The sequence below is a fragment of the Pomacea canaliculata genome, linkage group LG4 (genome assembly GCF_003073045.1).
Source record: "Pomacea canaliculata isolate SZHN2017 linkage group LG4, ASM307304v1, whole genome shotgun sequence".
Classification (NCBI taxonomy): Eukaryota; Metazoa; Mollusca; class Gastropoda; order Architaenioglossa; family Ampullariidae; genus Pomacea; species Pomacea canaliculata.
Genome location: NC_037593.1, coordinates 26407550 through 26433110, shown reverse-complemented (window position 1 = coordinate 26433110; position 25561 = coordinate 26407550). Strand labels below are relative to the sequence as shown.

At 39.3% G+C, this 25561-nt stretch overlaps 1 protein-coding gene across 1 annotated transcript in view; it reads right to left on the bottom strand.

Annotated features, from left to right (window-relative positions):
- The window catches only part of LOC112562486 (dyslexia-associated protein KIAA0319-like protein), a 30470-nt gene extending 7082 nt beyond the window's left edge, over positions 1–23388 (bottom strand). Inside the window, exons 1-20 of the mRNA XM_025235767.1 lie at positions 23061–23388; positions 17698–17862; positions 15010–15309; positions 11403–11672; positions 10627–10652; positions 10228–10264; positions 8060–8158; positions 6515–6618; positions 5956–6043; positions 5490–5579; positions 5148–5286; positions 4762–4826; positions 3944–4101; positions 3404–3527; positions 2917–3049; positions 2575–2726; positions 1714–1865; positions 978–1116; positions 764–834; positions 196–299 (exon numbers count right to left, since the gene is read on the bottom strand). Coding sequence (XP_025091552.1) covers positions 196–299; positions 764–834; positions 978–1116; positions 1714–1865; positions 2575–2726; positions 2917–3049; positions 3404–3527; positions 3944–4101; positions 4762–4826; positions 5148–5286; positions 5490–5579; positions 5956–6043; positions 6515–6618; positions 8060–8158; positions 10228–10264; positions 10627–10652; positions 11403–11672; positions 15010–15309; positions 17698–17791 — 2345 coding nt within the window. The 5' untranslated portion in view covers positions 17792–17862; positions 23061–23388. The remainder of the gene's footprint in view (positions 1–195; positions 300–763; positions 835–977; positions 1117–1713; positions 1866–2574; positions 2727–2916; positions 3050–3403; positions 3528–3943; positions 4102–4761; positions 4827–5147; positions 5287–5489; positions 5580–5955; positions 6044–6514; positions 6619–8059; positions 8159–10227; positions 10265–10626; positions 10653–11402; positions 11673–15009; positions 15310–17697; positions 17863–23060) is intronic.
- Positions 23389–25561: the final 2173 nt, after the last annotated feature.

Genomic DNA, 25561 nt, shown 5'->3' with positions numbered 1-25561 from the left:
GAAAAGCTTTCACTTCCTCCCAACGTGACAAATGATGCTGATCTGACAACACCCATATCCACATAGCTATTCAACCTACACTACCGTCTGTTTGAAACAGAATGCAGAATGTACAGAAGACGCTGCAGTTTGTGAAAAAATTTGAAAAAAAAAAGTAGAAAGGACAAAATGAACAGTGAGAGGCTTGGCACTGACTTGCCAGTGGTGAAGTCGCCCTGCAGGCTGTGGATGTGGACACTGGTGTCTGTGCGAGCCGATGACTGGTGCAACAGCAACTCCAGTTGGTTCACCATATTTAGCTGTCAAGTACAAGTCAATATGCTTTATCTTCACATGTTAAAGACCAAACTTTTAGCTAATGACAGGAAAAATGGTGTGACCTCAATGAGGGCGGTAAGGAGCACCTGTAGTGCTGGCGACCCCAGTGGTCATTCTTTGCTAGCTGCTTCCATCTGACCTAACAAGTACCCTCACCTCCCTCCACCAGATCAAATCTTTAATGCTGGACAGGGGAAATTTTGCCTTTAAGAAGAGGCATATAAACACATATAACACACACAAAGTGTTACTAAAAACTCATTTCTCTGAATTTCTCAGTTCTCTGAATGAATCCGGCCAAGCAATATATTGGAGGGAAAATGTTTTGTATCACACTTATGGCTCCATCCCTGTAACTTGCTCCAACAGACCATAATAGTAATCATACTTTAGGTTTGAACATTTAGGAGATATGGGCAATAGAAAAGATCTAAAATGATCTTACCTTGTTGTCCTGTGAGAAATGATGGATGTCTGTATCAAGCACCATTTCCACTAAGTCCTTGTACTCTTCTCCTGTGAACAAGCAATGGCACTTGATGAATATGTAAATAAATGAAAACGTGCACTTTGTGTGCATCCCTGGATATTTAAGAGAGATTCATGACCATCATACACAAATCTGCAATCACTGGACAAAACACAGGACACAAACTAACCGTTTTTAACCAACAGATGGACCATGTCAGAACTGGTAAGACCTTGTGTATCAGTGATGGTCAGCGTGAAAATGTAGCTCCCTGCAACCAGATTCATCAGCTGTAGCACTGCCTGATGGTCACTGCCGTTGATCACATCCTGCAGAACACAATGACGTGAGAGATTGCTAACCCAGTCCTCTTGTCAGTGCATGATGTCATTTACTTAGGTCCGCCCATAAGACGATAATGTAGTTTTATGAGTGCTATTTTACTTAGCTTCACTTACAACTCAACAATTTGGCAGGTATATATCAGAAAGAGAAGTTGTTAATGTTATAAATGCATAGCAACCCATCCATCTGTTATAAATACCACAAGGACTGTAAGGGTTTCTAAAACTGACACGATGTTCTCCTTGCCCACTATGGCTTTTGTTTTATTGTTGATGCAATACTTACATGCAATAAAATGCTGGTTTCTTGAGAATACATGCAAACATTAATATACTCACACCATCATTACTTACTGTTACTGAGCAAACAAAAGCTTATGTAAATGTATCAATGTGTATTTGTGGGCAATGATATACAGTCAACAAGAAGGTAGCCTATCATCAGAGCATCAGTGATATTCCTGTACATTCATCTATTCAATGTTTCAATGGCTTACATTAAACCAATTTGAAAGCCAGTTTGCAACAATGAGAAGTACATGTACCAAACACTAAATATTACTTTAAATAACCTTCACTGACCCCAGCACCCAGGCTGTGCACATCTCTCTGCCATGCATAAGAAGCAATTCCATGATCATCAGATGAGGCACTACCATCCAATGTAACCAAGGATACTGGCAGCATCACCTCTCGATCACCTCCTGCCCTGGCCACAGGTGGGTGGTTCTCATCTGCAAAAAGAAGTTAAGGTGGGTTGAAATATTACAGCAGGTTTAGTAGGTTTCCTGAAGAAAATATATTTCCTTAATTTGGAGGGAATTGGTAATTTATGCCAAGCCAGCAGATATAGCACAGCAAGGCAGTCAGCCCTGTAAACAGATGCCACATGCAGAGAAAAAGGAGGACGCCTGAGACAAGAGTTGAACCCAGGACAGCCAATCTTCACTGTATTGGTGACAGGCGCTAAGCATTGCAACACCAAACTGCCCTCCTTAATTTGGGATAATATAAGGAGCATAAAGGGGAAAAAGACAGAAGCGAAATCTGTATGATATGTCTAATTCAAAACTTAGATGTTATTATTATTGATAATAATGATAAAGGCATTTTATATGGTACATTCCTCTACTTAACAGAAGACTCAATGCACTTTACAAGAGAAATGCAAAGACACAAAGACAGACACAAAATTCACTTAACACACATAGACACACAGACCAAAACATGTCAGCACACACATGGACAAAGACATATCACAGAAGTGAACACAAGACCAAAAAACCTGCACATGAATGATGCTAGCATTTTTTTTAAAAAAAAAAAAAAGAGCTATCAAAGGGTGCAGCTGCAATGAGGTGAGTATGAAGTAGCACAGAAATAGACTTCCTAAGACAACTAATCTCGTAAAGATATAACTACTACAACTTCTTTAGAACTCACTCATTTTAACAGTGACTTTTAATTTCTGTGATGATGATTGTCCTTCTCTATCTGTCACAGTCAAGAGGAACTGGTACTCGCCGACTTTTATATCTCCTGTTACAATGGCAACAGCTTGGTCACTACTTGATAAGGTGAGAGGGGTAGCACCTCTGTGAATGAAAATAAAATACTTGAAGCACATTCTTGTTCAATTTTATTTTGACTTTTAAAAAATGCAGTATATGTAATATTTTTCATCGCCATGTGAAAACAATTCTCACACTGGGTAGCAGGAACTAGGCCAAGTCATTTGCTTCTCATTTAAAGGACTGTATTAGAAAAGTAACAATCAAGGCCTACCCTTCCTGCGTCCATTTATATGTCAGTGTTCCCTTGTCATCAGTGCTGTTGCGTCCATCAAGCACAAAACTTTCTGTCGGTAACAGTACAGTTATCTCCCCTGCAGTCCGTGCCTCTGGGGGTCTGTTAGTCTCTGTAAATACAAAGATATTGTAATGTGTGGATGTGAATTGACATCTTGATCTCCGGCAGAAGAACAATCTGGCGTTCCCATTAACTTTATAGAGCCACAGGAATGCTGTCTGTCTTGTGTTTTTGAGTTTGTAATGTGTGGAGAACCTGGCTTTGGCTGGGATACTGTGCTATAAAAGTTTACACCATTATTATTATTATCCTTTAAAATCTCTCATTCAGTAAACTTTTAGATAGAATAACACAAAAAGATAATGCTGAGGAACAGAATTTAGATAATGATATAGGAGTTAAAAAAAGTCAATAGGTCACTTGATATAATAGGACCTACACAATGGTCTTTTGTGGCACTAACCTTGCTTGACAAAGACATGGACAGTAGCAGTGTTGGTGTTGCCTCCTGTGTCTGTGACTTTCAGGGTGAAGGCGTAGTCTCCACGTTCTAAGTTATTCAACTGCAGGCATGGTGTTCGTACCCCCTGTCAATTTTAGTTGTGTGATGCTTGAGTTATTTTTTTTAAACAAGACATACAGACACTAATATACACAACAATGTAAAATAAATATGTACCATTTCATTGAGGGATATCTGTCTTTTTATTAAGCAAATAAATCTTTTTAAAAAGACCAAAAAAGTACATCTACTAACGTTGATTTACTACTGCTATAATAATCTGGTTACAAAAATTACATAATCTGAGACCCACCAAATTATACAAACCATATTCTGTGACACTTCTGGCCCATAATGTCAGCTTTTTAAGGTGACAAACTGAACTCAGAAACAGACCTTAACTACTGCTATTGTAACTGTTGCAGTTGCTTCTACTTCCACAAAAGTATGAATGCATTCTCTTTGACAGACTGTTGTTTTTACTTGCAAAAGATAACTTACCGTCATGTCTCCTGTGAGGGAATCAGTAGATTTGAACCACTCGTATGCGGCAATGCCTTTGTCATCAGTGCTGGCATTGCCACACAACACTACGGAATTTTGAGGAAGGTTAATGACCACGTCTGATCCAGCATCGGCCTTTGGAGGGTAGTCCGTTTCTACAGGGAATGCAAACCATCAATAGAGAAGACCAACATATGTCTGATTAACAAATGCTGAGCACAGGCAGTAACAAAGTATTCTGGAAAGTTGACATACTTTGGTTAAGGACCATGCAATAAAGACAACGGTAATCACATGAGGACATAAAAGAGGATCCATCTATCTATCTATTCCTCTTTGTGCATCAGGTTGCAAATAAGACCTCAACCAGAGTCTGCCACCGATGTTGATCGGCTGAAACCCGCTCTAGGTGACCCCATGTCCAGCCCTTTCCTTTCATCTCCCATCTTATCAAGCCTGCCCAGATTAATACTAGTACTGCTAAAGTCAAGTGCATTTTCTTGTGCTCTGCATAGAAGACTACAAATGAACCAACCTAAAACAAAGAAGCACACATCAGCAAATGGATAACACTATGGCAAACATGAAAGATGTTCACAGACAACAATGAAGAGTGAGCAGAATTATTAATGTTTATCCTCACCATCTCCCTCTGCATCCAAGATTTATCCTTTAGAAATCAGCAATAAATGCTACAGCTGGAAGTTGGAAAGGTCTGGAAAGTGTGGCTACACCACACAGTCAAAACAAATAGAAACAGATACAAATGAATTAACTGATCTAATGGTACAGGCTTCATTAAATAAAACACAAACCTTTAATAACAGTTACATTGGCTGATGTTGAATTAGTGGCTCCATCAGTATCTGTTACTGTCAGCCTGAAACAAATCGCATTCAACACATGAATATGGAGAGGCTAAAACATAGCAATAAAACAACAGACGGATGGAGAGAGGCAAGGATGGAAAGAGTGGAGAATGAAAAGGAAGAAAGGGATAAAGAGAGGAAGTAGTGTGAACTTGAAGAAGGGAATAACAGCGACAGAAAGAGGAAGGTAGGTAGGATAAATAAGAAAATATAGTTTAACATTAATCAAAAACATCACATTAACAACCACCATCTACAGCAAAAAAAGAAACAAAGAAAGGACAAAGAATGTCATTTATCTGGTCAGGCCAAAGCTCACAAGCTGCTAGCACTGTACCTGAAGTACATAGAAACCTGGGGCCAAGTTTTGCAGTCGCAGCATGGAGGAGTCAGAGTTGATGTTGTGTTCCTGCAGCGGCCCACTCACCTCCTCCCAGTGGTAGCTGACAACTTTATCATCATCCTGGCTGTCTGGAAGTCAAAATATCCACCCATCCATTTCCATCAGATTGGCTGGTATTAAGTCACCAAGAATCTCATCAAAATACACCAGATATGGAGAAAGATTTGGTAGTGTGATTAATTAGCACTTCAAAACAACCTAAGCAAATAAAGAAAAGGCAAGAAGAACAGGTGAGGGCTGAGAAAGGATAAAGGAGATTTTCACAACCTACCTGAGCCATCCAGAACAAATGAGTTTTCTGTTTTGACCACCTGTGAGGAAGGCTTGATAATGGCCACTGGTGGAGAGTTTGTTCTCTTGGCTGTAAATTTCCAAGACAAATGTATAATAATAATGAAAACTTGTGATTTATATTCGCACATAACCATGCTCATGAAAAAGCATGTTCGCAGTGCTAAAGACAAGTAAATGATAAATGGGTATAAAAAAAATACCCTTTAAGTAAACAGTTTGGAAGGCATTCACTATCCTCCTCTATAGCAACAGCAATGAACTCTTCATTTTCTCTCATCCCTATGATATATCATCCCATGTATATGAGCATTGAGTACACTGATCAATCTAAGTAAAGCACTCTACTGAGAAAGAACACGCATCATACAGCTCATCACATTTAATGTGACATTCATGCCATAAAAATCATTAAAGGAAACAACTCAAATAATAACTGTACGTACGTGCCAACACAGTCACATTGACATATGCATCACCGAACTTGTTCTCGCCTGTAACGGTGACTTTAAGACGATAAAGCCCTGCAATAAGCTACAAAAGGAACATATGGACGTTGGTGTCAAGAACAATAACAGATCAGTAGCACAACATTCAGAGCATGAAAACCAACAATGTGGGATAATAATATTTGCTTTTAAAAAGTCCCACTGGAAAGCAGAGAAATATGTTCTCGTGGTTGGCAATAGCTGCAGGACAGGAAGTTGTATAAAGCATCTGCACTAAGTGGAATAGTGTAGAATTAAGTCTCTTTATTAAATTTCCATCACTTGTCAACATGTCTTCAGGACTAAATCCTACATAAGTCTCTAGAGAAAATCTGAAACTTGCCCTGCCACTGTTTTCATAGTCCACTTTACCGCTGCAGACTCCAATGGTATTTTGTTGATTAATTTCTTCTAAATGCAAAGCCAGACCCAACAGGCACAATGATAATGAAGAAGAGAAGGAGTAAAAGGAGGGAAAAGTAAAAAGTATTTTTTTCAACTAATTACAAGATCAAACCTTTGACAGCTTGAGTGTGTCTGTATTCTTTCCCTCCTGAATAGTGGCTTCTTCAGCACCTTCTGGCATTGACAAGGGTGACCACTCATAATGATACTCCTCTCCTGGTCAACAGAAATTTCACAACGTAATGGATAACCTGACATTACTTTAGGTTACATACACACTTCAGGTTGTCTGCTTCAGACTTGCAGAATATGGGTTTTGTTACAGACATGATAACAAAGCAGGAAAAAAGGTAAAATAGGCCAAGAAGAAATCAAAAGCTCAAGCAGTCTACAACACAACCAATAATTTCACAGCCCAGACCAGTATCATATCCCCTGTTCTCAAGCTACCTTCTTCTGGTTTTCCCATAGCATCAAAATAAAAACCAAGGACTATTGAAGACCATAAATCAGTATCATTAATCATAAACAAAGTTGGTAAAAGATCAATGTAAGTGACTGATTAATTGACAAAACATACATCTCCCTATCTAGCACTCTAGATGAAAGATTTTCAGGCCAGCTGCTGCAAATTACCTGTCATATTTTATGTGTGTAAACACCTTGCCTTCACTTCACTCTGCCATATTGATTGGCATCTAAGATCCAGCTTCTGCTTTCAGAATTAGCATGATATTTTATGGACTAGAATGAAATGTAAATCATGACTCATTGCTATCTTTTTGTTCTTTCCCAAATATTTTACTATTAACAAACCAGCTTCTCACAAGAAGTCATCTGAAGGTGACTGTAAACGTTTAGTCTCTTTTCAGAATGCAATACTGTAAGCCACATTTCCTATCCACACTCCAATATTCTTCCTCATGTAAATCTATCCATGGGCTGCAATATTTTTATTCAGTGTCAACCTATTCGCAAAAGAAACCAGTGCAGCATTCAATGCCATTCATCCCAGTCTCCAAGCATACAGTCTAGCTTTGCATAAACAATCTAGATAACAACACGAATGTTATGACTGCAATAAAGTCATCTGTTTCCTATTCACAGTTTATGGCTGCAATTCTCTCATGTCACAGAGAGAACAAGAGTAAGAAAGGAAAGAGAGAGAGTATTGAGGAAGAAATTGGAAATTTACACCAAGCTAGTAAATTAGCTTATGTCACAGCAAGTTCTAAACCCAGAACAGTCAAACTTTATTGTAATGGGGACATGCGCTAAACTCTTGTGGCATCAGACTGGCTGAGTAAGTGACTGAAGAGAAAGCATGATGCACAAAAGTAGCAGACAACCACTAAAGTAAATAATGTGCGACAAAATTTAATAAATGCAATAATCTACAAAAGTAAGTGGTCACATGACTGAATCAGGAACAAAAAAATTTTAATGCAAAATTCTCTATTATCAGGGAACAACTGCACATCAGACTATAAGGGAAAAAACCCACAAAACAATTTTGTGAAGAATAAGGTCCATTTCTTGGCCTCTTGGGTATTCATAAAACTGCTATTTGCATCTTTGCATTAAAAGAATTTCTATATTTTGAAGAAGCAAGCAAAAGATTTGTAAGTTTTAAGTTGATCCAGGAAAAGCTGCTTACCTGTTTGTGCTTTAGGCAAGACAAAAGCTGAGAGAGTGAGAGAGTTTTCTGGGAGCTGCAACACCTTGTTTTCACCTGCGGACACTGTTAATTTTGTCACTGAAAAAAATTTAAATATTTTCATTTCAGTCTAGATTTCATTGATTGTAACATCAATAGCTTACTAATTAGGCCATAAAGACAAAAATCTATTTCAGTTTTAACCCCTTGACCAATGACATGCATTTGCAAGACATTTATTTGGTGTAACCTCGTTGCGAAATTAGTTAAGGAAATCTTTCAGCTAAATGTGTTGTAAATAAATGATGCCTAATTTCTTGTAACCATGTTATGCTGAATGATTGAATGCATAACTGATATTTACTGGGGATTTTTTTCCTATCAACTATGCAGTGTCAGGATTGCAATGTTCTGGAAATATGTATCATGCACAAAGACTAAACATGCACACACACACACAAATGAGTAAGAATCCCAGTGAGGATGAAAGGTACAAAAGTAATCATGAATACAGATACAAATCCTTGGTCTTGTTACAGAAATTTAATCGGAAAAGGTCTGTGTACACAGAATATTAAACCGATGATAACAGTATTTTCTATACAATTTTGGCCAGAAGGAGAAGGATGGGGTAAAAAAAAACCAAAGAAACAGATGAAAAATAAAAGGGAAAAAAGTAAAGTAAGATATCCATGATGAACATGCATGTATACATACCACATGTGCCTATATACAAACGTGTGTATGTATGAGCATTCAAGCACAAGCACACACACAGAGGAGGGGGGGGGGATTGGTGTTTTACGCCGTGCCAGCAACTATGGCTATATCACGGCAAGGCAGACTGCGATGTAAACAGATGACACGTGCAGAGAAAGAACAGCGTGCCCGAGACAAGAGTTGAGCCCAGGACAGCCAACCTTCACTGTATTGGTGACAGGCGCTAACCGTAGCGCCACCGGACCGCCTCACGCACAGAGGAAAAGAGAATAAATGAGGAGCGAGGGAGAAGAAATATAAGAAGAAAGGATAAGATTCAACAAAATCAGAAAGACAAGCCAGTAAATAGAATATGGAAGGAAGAAGATGGCAGGTAAGATGGTTTCTATGCATACCTCCATCATCTCCAGCTGCATTGTAAAGCAGACACACCATGAGACACACAAATACATCCAGCCTGAGGCAGCAACTTCTCATGCTTTTTGTGCCTTGCCTGTATATTTCATGCTGGTCTTAAGCCCTTTTATCAATGTGTGTTTGCATGTGCGCACGCACGCACCTAAAGAGAGCAATCAATATGCAGCCTGACACTTACACACACCCTCCAATCTGATGTAGTCATCGTTTAATCAGTTTTTTGTTCTCCTTGCTAGCATGTGTGCATTATTTTACACGACACTTTCTGTCAGAGACATGATCACTGGGGAAAGAGGGCCAAACTTTTATGTGCAATGTGTAAAAGTACACAAATCTTTTTCTGCAGCCAACTTAAAAAAAAATCTTTATGAGCATCATCAGTATTCAGTTTTTATTTTTACCTTTAGGTGCTTTAGAAGTTCTGTAATTTATTCTCATTTTCATAACAGAGACAAAAAGATTTAACATAATTTTTTATGCTTGATCAAGAGGATGACTAAGGCAAGCTTTGTGGTTAAGCTTACTCTGTCTAAAAAAATCTCTCTCCATACAAACAATTGCTTTACTCTATAACAGAAATTCGTCCTTTCAACATGACATACTATCCTGCTCCAATGCACTTACCAACAACAATACTGTTAATAATGAGCTGGGTTTATTGAAAGGTCTAACAGAACAATATCCCCTTACAAAGCAACTATCGTTACATCAATACCTGTCCGAACTCTGGGACTCAAGGCAATGGCAGGCTGACAAATGATTTTAAATATACATGCATTTAAATATGAATGCTATATTATTGAAAGGCAGGGCTGTAGCTCTTGAAGATACTCTCCAATCATTATTAATGATCGCTCTAAACCAAAAATAGAAAATGTTCCCTTCAACTGTTTTGGTCCCTCTCTCTCTCTCTCACACACACACACAAACTTCCCATAAAATTTTTTTTCTTCTACCAAATGAAAAATGAGTTACCTGGAATTAGAAAAAAAAGGTCATCAAAAATGAAATTAAAAAAAAAAAAAATTTACCTGCAGGTGTTTCAGATTTAGCTGTGGTCTTCCCCGACTAAAACAATGAAGAGTAAAATTATTTTAATAATTCCTATTACCTAAGACATGTGCAGATGGCAAATGTACACACATCTGTATGTGTACAAGCATCCATCTGTGCATATGCACACACATGCTTACATACATATAAAAAATCTATACATAATCAATAAAAATAAAAAAAACCAGTGGTGACAAAGATGAAAGTTATTTAAACCTGCCTCTAATATGGATTGGTTTCATCTATTGAAGTTTTGATAATGTTGTTAATGTTATTTTACAGATGGGTTGGAGAGAAGCGAGTCAGACAGTAACGTATGGAGAAAATCTGTCTCATATGCATTCACACCACCTCTCATTTCACACTGTTTAACTTACATCTTCATGGCCAGAAGCTTCAGGCCCTGAAAAAAGAATATGTTTTAACTATATGATATGTTATTAGGTTTACAACAAGAAAAAAAAAATCTATTCACACTAGGATGTCAAAATTATGACATGGCAGCTTTATTATGTCAGCATGCTGACAAATTTTGTTGGACTAGATGTTCATCCTCTAAAAGGAAGCCTCACAAAATAAAAAAACTCTTTAGCACCACTCAGTTATACATTCATAAGAGATAGCTTGTAACTCACACTCACATACATGCAAAACTTACATTCATCTTTCCTACAGACATACATATGTGTACATTTAAAGCCAGACATGTACATAAACATTTACACATGTACTAACAGGTGGCTACATCCTGCTTAGCATTTAGCAGTGGGAAATCAAGTTGTCATAATTCCTTTTCATTCTAACATACATAGCAAAAATCAATCCCCGTATTATCTCTCATTTGTGCCCATATATATCAGCATATATATACATGCAGTTATGCATGAAAGTCATAAACATCGAATATTGCATGTGCTAGTCACCACCAATCCACAAAACCACCAAGCTACTTATACTATTTTCAAAGGTGGCAAAATCTCTAATGACAACAGATGCTAGCATTAATGATACATTCATCACTTTGACATTTATATGAGGTGAATCACATCCTTTCTGCATGTTAGCAATAGGAAATCCAAGTTTCATTAAACATGTTTACATGACAACCATCCATCAAACATCAACAGAGTGAGAAAACAAAAGCAAAGCCAACCAGCTGGTGCAGATACAGAGGGTGTTGCTGATGGCGTCAGCTGGCACACTCCTTGTGCACTGCGCTGGTAGTTCTTCAGGCATCTACAGTATCCTTGGCGTGATCGAGTGGACTCCAGAATGCATTCCTCATTTTGGGCACACTCCTCTATGCCATACTCACAGGTCTTTGCTGGCTCTGTATTCTGGTGACTGATGGGGCTAGTTAGCTTCTCTGCCATAGCCAAAGACGGAGTTGGCAAGGATTTTTTAGGCTCTTGTAGAAAATAGGCTGAAGACAAAGGAACACAGTAGCTTCCATGTAAATCTCTGAATCACACTAAACAATCACAGTACTGAGATTATTATTTTTGTTTAACTGGAAGCTGTTTAATAATGTGTTTTTACCACACAAATGTGCCCAGTCAAATTAAAAAAAAAAAATTCTGTAGTGCAGAAAAAAATAAAAATCAATTTTTACTTATGGACAATTTATCACATTTTATTTAACATGTCAAATGTCAATGTATTGCAGCAGTGCACCTCCAAACCAGTTCTGTGCCACAAGCCCATGAAATTATATCAAGGGACAGATGACAATGACAAGGTTTTTAAGAAAATTCTTTTTTTAAATAAAGTCACTGCTTTATAGCCTCCATAAGAAGTTTGATTTGCAAATGACAGCGAAAACACTGTATTTTCAGGCTAGTTGCTACATTATACACATATGATAATACCACATATTTATATTGATTTGTTATCCTCTTTAAACTAGCATAATGTTACTGCAATCAAAACCATTCAACAGCTACTTGAGAGGCTTCATCTGAGCTGTCCTGAAAACAAAAGCCAAACTAGTTCTTCTGTTGTTCTAAAACATGTTTACAAAGTCTTCACAAAATGAATGTCATCACAAAAACAACAAAAGTGCAGAAAAAGCAAACAGTGTGTTAAGGTCTTGTACTTTGACCACCATGTGGAAATGTTTTTATCATTTGTATTAACAGTATTTTCCCATGAATGTCATATGTAAATAAGCCTTTTTTCTAGGAATACTCTTATGGTACATATTTATGTTTTATATCCAGGGTTTACATTTAATGCAAAGAGGAGAAAGGGTGGCACAGAGATGACAATGATAATTCTTTATTAAAGGTGACAACACTAGCATTTTTTCTTGTAGCCCTCACTCTTTTAAGGGACAATAATGTGTTAAGCAAGAAAACAATACTATAACATCAATACTATAAAAATAGCACTAAAACAACACTACTTTAACATACTCAAAACACATGTAAGAGAGCATGTAAGGAAAGTTACAGAGAAACAGATGAAAGAGAAAAAGGGAGAATCTTTATTATAAGGCCACTGGTATGTATGTACATGGTGAAACAATGCAAAATAGACCAAAATCAACTTACCAAAGCAATTTAAGTGTCATGAAACATAGGTCATCTTCATCATGATCTCAACTCTAACAGCTTTGAACTCTCTGTTTAAAATTTTTTCTAACAAATCAGTATTGTCTAAGCTGAAGATTGCTGCTAGAAGCAGGGAATAATAAAGATGATGATAATCACTGCTAAACAGGATTTGAAATAAAACCCAAGTAGGAAAAGAAAGATTTCTTAAAAGATTTATGATACAGATCAAGCAATGCTACAAGCATTTGTGAATATGTGTGTGTGTGAGAGAGAGAGAATGAGTGTAACTGAGTGAGAGTAAATGATCAAATCTTATTTTAAACCTGTTCAAATGGAGGACTTTCGAAGATTATTAAACTTATATTAATTTAACATTCATCTTTTTGGGAATTAAGGCTCATAAACAATTCCTAAAATATTCAAATGCACTTCATCCCACATCTACATAATTTCATTTTGACCCTGCACTAAATGCAATAACTGCACATCAGCACCTGATACATTAACATTTAACCAGACCTTATTTACAAAGCAACAAGTTAATGAAGCCTGGCTTTGTTGAGGTATGCCAGTTTGCAATCTATTCGTTTGGTGCCATTACAGATGATAGTTACCTCTATGAAAAACCAGCAATCTATGAAACCTAATCCACAGACAGACCACAACAGGAACAAGCCTATTTTGTTCGGATACATTGCGCAAAGCATTGCTAGCTGGTATTGGGAGAAGCATAAACCAGTTTAGATACACTAGGGATATCTTTCTTAGTCCCTAGTTAAGAAACATTTGTAGCCTCAGGGTTAACTACTGATCAAAAGTGTTGTAGGCTCCTGTAAAGAAGTGGATGCAAGGATGTAGGCTGATATTCTAAACATCGTCATCTTGTATATGATAGCTGGCAACCGTTAATTACCCTTGGACGGTACAAATAATCTCCAATATAAGTCATCGAGCCAATCGATCAACTGCTCGGGACGCCCGTGTGACTGCTTTGGTGTTGTTTGCACGTGCGATGTAATTAATCCCGAAGAGAATTTTATGTTTGCCACAAACCCCTAGCAAAGCTAGGCAGTGACGTCAGAGACCATAGCTTCTACCGTAGCTCGTCTGGCTCCACTACCTCAGGTCTCTCTCACGTAGCTCCACAATCACACACATATAAATCACATATATACTTCATTTCGCAGCGAGTTTTACTGATATGGCTTCAGGTAGAGAGGGACGATCAGCTATTTTCTAACCCCATCATCCCACCAAATCGTAATCGCCGTTTATTCCCTTAGCCAATAACTATTCCACCAACAAAGCCATTTTCAGAGAATGCAGCCAGCGGTGACCGAGACAGCTGCAGGCTTTAAAAAGAGAAAGAACACACAGCTCTCATTTCCGTCCAGCCGTGTGTGTGGATGACGAATCCTGAATCCGTGTTCCCACCCCACAAATACCTCCCACCCACCTCTGTCCCAATCCGTCAGATGCAGCTTCGTAGCTGTATCAATGCCTGGCAAAGCGGGGATGGTGTAATTGAGACCGCTACGGTCCCTAACGCTCTGCAGTTTTCCCATTCGGAGACTAAACCCTCTCTCTGTCGTACGCACGCGGCACAATCTCACTTATTCATCCGCTTGCTGACACTGTTTGCTCCTGACAGGCGGGAGGGAGTGAAAAAGATGTCTCTACCAGATGACGCTAGGGACGTAAAGAAACCCAAACAAATAAACAAAAATGGGCCAGTGTAAATTTATTCTCCTCGACAAGAAAAGAGAGAGAGGTTGGGGTGCGGGGATGGTGTTTTACGCCGAGCCAACATCTAAGGCAATGGCAGCCAGCCCTGGAAACAGATGGCACATCCAGAGAAAGAACAGCGTGCCCGAGACGAGAGCTGAACCCAGGACACCCGATCTTCCCTGTATTGGTGAGAGAAGCTAACCGTGGCGCCACTGGTCCGCCCTAAAGAGAGATACGTTACAGTCGCGTGCCATTTAAGTACTGATAACTAATACAGTCTAGTATCTTTAGACCTCGCCTCATGCACGCTGTCTTTTCTCTGCTTGTGACCACTACGCTGGCTGCTTTGACGTGATTTATTCCTCCTTGCTGGTTCAGCGAGAGAGAGAGAGGGAGAGATGAAAGCACCACAGTTTATAGTTCCACACTTCACCATACACCCCAAACAGATTGCTACGGGACCCGGGTAGGACTTACCCGGTTCTCGCACGACGACCATAGTTGACGACAGGCGAGGGTCTTCGTCTGGCGTGCACCCAAAAGGATAGCTTACGTTGCACTTAATCGTGTAGCACGTGCCGTTAACGAACAGGATGACGTCACACTGCTCGAGCGTGCAGCAGGCGAGGACGCACTCGGCCATGTCGTCCACTTCCGGGATCCTGCTGATGGTGCCGGCTCGCTTGCCGCCCTTGGGCCTGCTGTGGAAGAAGACGCTAGTCTTCAACTTCTCCGTGCTGGACACATCCGATGCCTGACATAGGTCAGAGAAGGAGGCTGCCAGACACACAAACGCACATTCAAAACACGTCACGCTCTCCTCTTTTTTCTATTATTAATAAAACACCTCTTTAAAGGACTACTAATTTCTCACAATTAAGGAAGGCTCAATGCATGACACTATCTTCCCAACTTTGAATAAATACCCATTCTAGAGATACAATCCAACAAACATTACCACAGAAAAATCTCAAAATAATAAGCTCACGTTTGTACATTGATATGCATAATTAACATATGGCTGATGCGTTAAAAAGTAACATTAACTTAAACGTCTGTGTTGTTTACGTTGACCTCTTCCGGTCCATTGTAATGTTTGCAGACATGCATCTCGAGAACGAAAAGTGGAGACTACTCGGACCACACTTGGTGGCTTAGGACTTATTTTCAAGACTTCACTAGCACACAAGCCGAAGGAGATTTTTGGAAACCATAAAATGTGGGCTTAATGTCAAATCTGACTTAAGACCTTACACGAAACTAACCCCTAAACTCTGGTGCGTAAACTTCTTTTTAACAAAATAAGAGAATTCGTATGTGTATATGTGTGCGCTGCGCGCACGTGTGGTAAGTGCATGTGTTAATATCATTTTATGCTGGTGCTGTATTTTATGGGTACACACTGACTCAGGAACGTCCCGAGGCAGAAGAGCAATAATCCGGCAGATTGTCATCAATCTTGCACTACGCGCCAGAGGGGAAAGCGCAGGGACTGGTATGGCTTTCTGTCTCCATCGCCAGCAGACTTGACTCCCTTCCGTCCACCACACACACACACCCCCTTATCTTTTGCTTTCCGGTTTCTGCCTCTCCCCAGCCATGTCAACCGCCACACAAAAAGACCAATAAACAAAAATCATCTGTCTTCACTTTCCAAAGTGGGCAATTTGTTAGTCCATATTGATTGTCCGGCCGACGTCAAGCCGCACATTTAGTTCTTGGCCATCTTGCCAGATCCCAGGTTGCTGACACTGGCCGATGGACAGCTGCAGGGCGGAAGTGTCCTTCTACCCAACACCCCTCTTCCTTCTCTCCCACCCCAAACATGCACCATCGATTTTTGCTGTCAGCAACCCTGGCGGCAGTGGCGGTAAGGGTAGCTGTGACGCACATGTGAACGAACGGGCAAAGTTATCGCTGTGTGTCGCGCAACATACAAATTAAGGTGCAGGGGGAGGTCGCCAGCGGCGTCCGTTTGACGTGACGTCCGCTTCCGGATTATCGCAGGACGGAAGTGCACCAGTGATGACATCACACCAAGCATCCCGCCTTTGTTTGTGTTGCTGGGGGGAGAGCGAGTGGCGCAGCGCTGCGGGCAATGCTCTGAAGTGACGTACAGCGGAAGCAGCTCTCAATATTGCGTTTACTCAATTACTGCGGGCAAAATATCCTCCAAACTCCTCCGATCCCCACCCCACGTCTTCAGAGTCTGCACATACTTCCTTGCTAGTGGGAATACTCTGCTGTAAAAAATGGTTCCCAAGATTAATGTTGCATAAACATCTTGCCCATCCCAGCCGAGAGGTGGCCTTGGCATGTTATCCAAAAATGTGCGTGTGCTTTCACGTATGTCTGCGTGCATGTGTCTACCCGTTCTCTACTTTTCCAGACTCTAGTGTTCCGACTTATCTTTCTCTCGCCTGACCGTCGTGCATCTCAGCAACCCGCTGATGCCTACCCCAGACATCCGCTTTTTCGAGAGCCACAAAATGGGCGCAGATTTCCCGATAGGAATCTCATGAAGTGGACTAGCCGTCCACATTCGTCTGAAGATAGGTCTCGGGGAAATTACGGTTCTGGGAGGAAGGATAATACGGCGCTTTCTCCGCGGGATCGCAGAGTGTAATTTGATACCGAAAACTTGTTCATATACAATGATATAGTCCGTGTGTGCGTGTGGAGAGATGGAGAGGAGAGACAACATAACACCAGAAAGCATTCTCCTAGGAGGCCTTCCCAGTCTCGAAGGTAATGAGGGAAAACCTGCATCTTGCGATAAGACCCAAGCTATCCGGAAGCAGCGTCGTGTGATGGCGGGCAGCCCCGCAAAGCTTACAGGACACGTGTCTGCAGGATCGCCTTCCGCACATCAGGATTATCCTCTGGCCGGAAACCCTGGGCTGGCTGCGCACCACGATTGTCATGGGGTAGCGAAGCTCTGGTCACTTTGCCACGTTACTTACTGTGTGGATTGGTATTAATGTCAAGCCTGTATCCCAGTTATTGGTCGACAACAGTGAATAAAGGTCATTTTAGGTCCAGTCGCGTCGGCACCTGATCCATTCATTTGATTCTCTTTCGCATGGTACGAAGAAACCGGGCGTTATACTGTCATTATCTGGTTAATTTACAGTGTCGATATCATTTGTCATCGAGAACACTCACCTGATCCCTGACTTATCAGCAGCGCGACGAGCAGGCTCATGGTCAAGACGACATTGTAGTCCAGAACGACGGGTCTCGGGGAGTGCGATACCATGGCGAAATCTTGGCGTCGCCTTCTGCGATGCTCCAACGATTTTTGCGAGGTTTCGGCAGCTTCCCTGCTGGCTGTCGACAACGAGAGCACAAATTAGGAACTGACTGAACCCTTTCTGTACCTGATGCACGTGAAAGAAACCATTACATAAATTTACTGGCTTTTTCCTACACGCCTGTTTTTAAAATGTATTTCATCTTGAGAGCTAAAGGAATTTACAGCTTCCCCCACTCCCTCCATCGTATTTTTGCCAATCATTTGATGCCAACTGTTTGTGCACACTCCTCAGAGTTCTGTCGGATAAAAATCATTTCACACGCCCATCCCTCTTCTATGAAACTGACAAAGCCCCGGTTGCTGAAGAGAGACATCACTGACCCCTGTTTGCCTGCTTCTGTCCAAACCAAAGAATTTATGAAAATTTTCAAGCAAACACAAATCACTTCTTTGCTTTTTGCCATCATGGTTGACTATCTTTAATTTATTGCTATGTGTTGATGAGTTTGCGTGTACCATTCTTCTTCCTCCTGCACTGTCACAGCATGCCATTTCCCTGATGTCACCATCTTGTTAGTGAGACATACTAATAAGAAGCATCAAATGACTGTCAGCTTTGTTACTGCTCAATCATCAACATTGTCAAACCTCAAGTACTAATTATGTTAAGCTACATTTACAACTCTTTAACCCAACCCCTACCCCACCAGCGCCCCAGGAAATCTTCAGTGTCATTTGAACCCTAACTCAGTGACTGCTGCACTGCTTGCTGTTCACACAGTCTGTGTGTTGTACAGTTTAACAAGACAATAACTGATTATCATGTAAACTGATTCTCCAAGATCACTCATGCAATCTCACCTACAAGTTAATTACCCACATGGCGGTGACAGCTAATTTGGCTTCAGGGAAATTTGCTCTTCCACAACTGCTTCTCTAGGGAATCCACTCTAACAGAATTATGGAGGCTTAAATATATAGGAAAGCCATTAGTCTGTTAAATCAGTTATTGTTCCCAGTCCTAGTCTAAAGTATATGCTAATACATTAACATGCTATCATCACATTCCTTTCTTAAACCTGAAATATAGTAGCTCCATATAACTGTCAAAACTTTATTCTAATTCTTCACTACAACCACAGAAGGCTACAATAAAGTGACCCAAAAAAGACATTTCTTCTTGTTCCTAATCACCCCCAATGTAAAATAGGGCCGCAAAAAAAAAAAAAAAACCAAGAAAAAAACACTAAAAAACCCACATTTATTTTGCCAGGAATTATTCGCCTTGATTGTTTTTTTTTTTTATAGCATTGCCTTTGATATATTTACTTAATAATAATAATTTTAAAGATTTTATAACACGGAATCATGCATGCATTAGAACATATAATCTTGCTAGAGGCAATAACTATGACCATTATAGAACACATATAGCCCAAATAAAATTATTACTTAGTGAACTCATTGTTACATATAGTGTTAACAAAGATTCTGGAACTGCAGATAGGATGGGACAACTACACATCACCATTAACTTGGCTGAGACATTAGGGTGTTTTGAGTTAGACAGATAAGATGTGTTTTTATTTTTTCTATTGAGTCTAGGAGGGTGGTTGCGAATGGGGAGGAGTTTCAGTTTTGAAGCACAATAACTGAAGATGCTGAGGTCATATGTTTGTGCCCTGTGAAATGCCACACAAAACTGAAGTGAGACTTGATGAAGGACTGTGGAGTGGCATTGCTAATTCATGCCTATCAGGTTGGTTCTGAACCATGACAATGGTGCTAAAGATCCATACAGAGGGTGAAGCTGGCAAATGAGCATGTTAAGATTAATTAAGCCAAATCTAGCTGAGGGGTCGAGTGAAGTGAGAACAGAGACATGACTGCTATCGAGGGCACACAGAATGTCAGTGACAACTTTTAGGGGAATGATTCACTACTGTGAAAAGGTCAGCACACTAATGACAGTAAGAGATGAGAACATGAGACTATAGAAGGTTTTTGTTTGATGGTACCTTTTCATCAATTTTCATAGGAATATCAAGTCAGAGTCAGAGAAGTAATTACATAAAAAGCAGACTTCTAGCGCAGATTTTTTTTTCACAAGTGGTTTAACAGCTGCAGTCTAAAAACAAGGTGAAAAATGCATGAAGAAAATGAGAAGTCTGCAGCCCCCTCTTTCCTCTTTAGACTGATTCCTCATTATTCCTGTCACCAGAACAAAAACACGCGATCACAGGATTTTTAATTACTTCCATATCTGCCACCTATCCACCAATGAATCTTTTAATTGTGCATCTTCAATATTTGTCTTTTATTAGTCACCATTAATGTTGTTCATCCCTCCTTTTGTATGTATTCCACATCTCATTTTTGTTTCAAGCGATAAGAGCATGCTCCTCACAAATCAGGCATTATTTTACTATTATTAAATTTTTCTCACATCAATTCTGCTATTTTGACAGTTTGTCAAGTCCCAGAAAAGCACATGATCAAGCAATGATGATCCCTTTTGTACCTTATAAATTGAACTCCATGTGAAGTAAATTGAGCAACTGTTCATTCTGCCAATAGTAATTTTCTGCAGACAGATGTTTCTTACATATACCCTTTTTCTACAACCTTTTCTAGAGTTAACTTTAGCAAAACATTGATGTGTGTTCTTTACCACCCATTACAGCACAGATGGCTTTCGAAAAAAACTGATATTGACAAAAGCAAGGAGAACAAAGAATGGCTCTCACCAGCTGTGCATATATTATAAACGTGACTGCAAAATTTTGCCAGGACAGAAATGCTTCCAGGCACACACACATATCACAGATACACATTTATATATACATACACATCTTGGCCCTTGTGCAAAAAAATCTTCAAGGATGTGTTAGAGGTAAGTCAACACTCTGCAAGATACATAGATGATTACATAGAAAGTTGAACAAAAATCATATGAACCTGTGCTGGTTTGAACCTTACAACCATTGTTTTGTTCTGCCACATACCAAAGACATTTTAAGATATAGTTTCTTATGCATAAAATGATAGAAAACAATAACATTCTTATGTTATAATGAAACAATACTAAAACTTGTTGGCTCCCACATGGAAAAATGAAAGTCTCAGGTATGATTGAGTCATCTGGGGGGGCGGTTTCTTCAACCCAAAACCACACTAACATATCCATCTCAAAGTCAGATTGACCCCGGCCAGGATCAAACTGACCCAAACAAAAGCTAATTGTCCAAATGCCAAAAGCCAAACTGATCCACAGTCAAAAGATGAAGACTACAAGATAGCACACACGTGATGTGTTTCAGGTTAAATGAAAAATCAATCAGCGATACCTGTTAATCAGATATCTACAGACACACCTGACTCACCAAACTAAAAAATAAATTAAACAAAGACTTTTTTCTAAAGAAGTGATTAAAGAAAAAAATCGCATTTTTCCATGAGTGCAAGTTTTCTTCTCTGGATGTTTAGTCAAGTAGTCTTGCCTGAAGCAGTCTCATGTAATCACTTGACAAACACAGTTCACCTTGCTAATGTATCATGCTAAAACAATGCTTTTCGCTGTTGCAATATTTGGTGTGAATAGTTACTTATATCATTAATAATTGATAATTGATTCATCTGTAGGACACAAACTGATTTGAATTTCAGCATTGTAACAATTAGGTCATTTTGGTCATGACAGAGGCTGAATTAGGTAAATGTGGTTTTGGTTTAAAGAGACCAGTAAAATGTACTTGATTATGCAGTCATGTTATAATGTCATATCACCATCTGAAATTTGTATTTTACCTGTAAAATATAAGCGGACTGATCTTGAAATACCTATTACTATTTGTATCTTGATCATTACTTATAATTAGAGGACATGCATTTCACTTGTTTCTAGTAAAAAGATCCTTTCCTTTAATTATACATTTATACTACCATCTATACAGTCACATTTTCATAATAAAATGGTGTGTTTAATCATATTTGAAACATATTACAGGTTATTATGATCAGGAATGAAACTATTCACATAAAGGTAGCTAATATTATATAGCAAGCCACTGAAAAAATTTGATTTTATGATTGGAAACTAGCCATGTGACAGCTGCAAGTTCACCCATGAAATGTATAATGTATCTAAACTTTTAGAGAATAAATTCAGCCTCAGCCATGCCAATGTTTAGGTGTAAATCAAGAAAGAGTTAGAAGTAGACTCATTTATTCCACCTGCCATGTATAAGCTACACTTCTTATTCTATCTCCGTCGAATCTTCTAGAACCATCTCCCCCTTTTCCCATGGACAAGACCTTTCCCAGCCCCTTTGGTGCCAGTGGTCACCCCATCCTGCCCTGTCTGGTCATGGCCTCCCCAAATGACTCGGGCAACTTTGTAACTTCTGGTGTAACAATAGGTCCAGTAGCCACGAGTGGGCAGTTCAAGGCTGGCTATTAGGTAGGCAGATCTTGTGAGAAAGGGACAGTCCTGGGAGCTGTTTGACCCCTACCCTCTATAAACAAAGACATAACCTAGTACACTACTAGAGTGCTGCATTTTAAAAATGTTCCATAAAACAATACATTTAGACTAAAAATCAGTAGGTCAAGTTTAATACACATCTGTAACTTTTATAATTTAAAATATAATTTATCAAATCAGATTTTATAAATGTCCTAGCTAGGCCAAATGTGCTCGTCTCACAAGGGTTCACTGAAAGTTTTCCACTCCTCAACTGAACTACGTAGTTTCTTCATGGTAATGTAATCCATGAGGCCTTGTGTGCAACCTGATGCATGAAGAGGATTAGATAGACAGAATATAATCCATGACAATGAAGATGTACAGGAAAAAGTCTCTTTCATTGCCAAAGTCTCCTTCCTAAAATATTTGCTGATGTATGTTATATTTTATTCACATTTATATTCTATGTTTACAATATAGATAATTCACTGCAACGATATTGCCATAAGGTATAATCTAAGATTTGACATTGTTGACACATAATAAAAATTTTGTCAGTGATTCTGATAACATATTTCTGAACTATAACTTATTTTGTATACAACATATTAAGATTAGAGTCAGAACTGGCATGATCCCAACTCCATATGATGGAAAACAGCGCTGATAACTGTTCTTCTGTCCGTAGGACAGTGATATCTTCATTTGATAAGTCGATCATGTCAATAGCGCTGCTAGTAAACTGTTAGCCGACGCTTGGCAATCCCAAAATTACTTCAGATTTTTTAAAAGAAATTTTTAACTTACCTCTGTGAAAAATAGAAAATTATTCCAACAGTCAACGGGCCATTCTGACATGGCCAAATAACGTCTTGTTCGAAGATTTCTCTCTGTTCACAGCAATATAAGTGTTGAGGAAACACCACACGAAAAACTCAGGTTTTACATGCGCACGAGGCATTCTCTACAAAAATCCGGTTGAATATAGTTTCAGTAAGCTTGCTAAATTTTCTAAGAAAACATACACAGATGGACGTAAACACAGCTAAATAATCCCTATTCCGATGCAGCTGTTTCGATAACCTGTTTGCATGTATCAGATGGCCAACTGTGAACTACGTCATCAATTGCGGGATCATGGGCTGACAACCAATCAAACGTAGTAATTACGAGTACTTTCCCTTGATGTAAACCAAAACTGAACATTGAGCAACGCTTCCTGGCTAGGTTCTTGGAAACCGCGACTTTAAACGAAATGAGGTTGAACAAAAGCATTTTTACAGTAGGTTAATTGACATGCATGGCAACAAGAACAAAGCCCCCAAGGCTTAGTTCTGGTTTAAAAAAAAAAAAAATAATAAAAATCACCAAAATTCAACCTCACCACGAACTTATATACACGTCCATGCCCTCACCAAAGACCCCAAACAGAAACCGGATACCTGGAAAATCCCACGAATGGCGAGTTCACACACCGACTGTGCTCCCGACAGGGAATCGATTATTTTCTCATCGGTGAAGCGACTTTAAAAGGGACTTAGTGTATATATAATCGTGGCCTAAACATCGAAGCCGAGAATCGTAAAATATTAAAGAAACGAAACTGCAGTACACAACAGATCCAAACGCAAACCAAAATCCATAATGTCATTTTAAACTCTTCATGTTGGCATATTATTATACATTTATAAGTAGCGTAGACATACAGCACAATTTAGTGTTACTCTCCCACTGGAGGCACATGTAGGGGATCCGTAGGACTGATAAGATGCAGACAGAAAATCTTTCATCCACGTATTTAGTCAAGAGGGCCAATAAAAGAAATTTTTACTATGTTTACGGTATTGACAGGCACTTTCAGCTTTTGCAAGCAGTATCTTCTTGTATTCTCCTGAAACAAATAGAAAACAGCAGTAGCCAAAGATACTGGTATGACCATCACAACTGAGTTCCAAGGTTGCAAGAACGATGAATGAGTGCCCTACTGAATGTCTTCAGACTCACCTGCCCTTTGCGGTGTCTTATTGCCAGCATTATGTACTTCTATGGGTCTTGCAAGATTTAATAGTTTTTATCACACTTTGTCTCGTGCAGCCCGCTGTCTATTGGAATGTTTTAAAAGAGGTACCTGGACTACAGTGATTTACAACTATTGTGTGTATTGTTTCATCACGAAGAAGAATATTCGTCGCACCTGTCAGGCAGACATGGCCAAATAATGTTTTGTTTGACGGCTTCTCTCTGTTCACAGCAATATTTATATCGAGGAAACACTGCACTGAAAGGTTTTAGGTGCACGAGGCACAGTCTAAAAAAAAAGTAAAAAAAAAAATCCTGTTGAATATTGTTTCAGTAAGTTTTCTCAATTTTCAAAGAAATCAAACGGCGATCAATGTAAATACAGATAAATAATCAGTTTCTTGAAGCAGATGATTCGCTAACCTGTTTGCGTGCATGAGATGGCCAAATGGGGAATGAGTGCTTCATTCGCTCTGGTGTTTGAGCCCCCCCCCCCCCCACGGCTTAGTTCTGTTTGGAGAACATCACCAAAATCGAGATACCTGGAGAAAAACTCAGAAAGGCATGACAAAAGTGTGCCTAGCCCACACAGACGCAGGTTACTGCTTCTTTCCTACCAAAGCCCTCTTAGTTTCACCAAGACCAATACCATCTCAGTGCTTTATTTGTTATTGCCTGTGTAGCCACCAGGGAAAGCAATGTTGGCTACCTGAACTTAAGTCTTAATTCCTACATTAAACCAAAAACCTAACCCCAAAAAACCGTTAATGCAGGGACAGTCCCAGAACAACATACCTTGCTTATAACAACACACCAGAAATAACTGCATAAAAACTTTATTTGCTCTTAACATCATGGACATATTTGCTGCCCAAACAAGAAACAGATTGATAGTAATTATGGCATTTTAATGCCTGACGGAGAATAGGTGGGAAAACTAGGATACTCTCTACTTATGTGATCAACACATTCCTATGCAAGGTCACAAATCACAGACTAAGTAACACCATAAGTAATTGAAAATCAGATATCACAGATTTCCAAACAAACCTTCTTGTAGCTTAACTTGTCAGAAATTTGCTTCTTGCAATATTTAGCTACATTCAGTTTCATTACAAATTCCAGAGCCTTGAAAAATTCTACCAATAAGTGACTGATCTTCTGCAATGCATCAAAACTGTGACATTAAGATATTCTTCTTTAAGGCAGTCGTCAGCAGTGCAATAAAGTGTGAAACATTGGCATTTACTTCTACATTTCATTCAAACTAAAGATTTATTTCTCCTCCA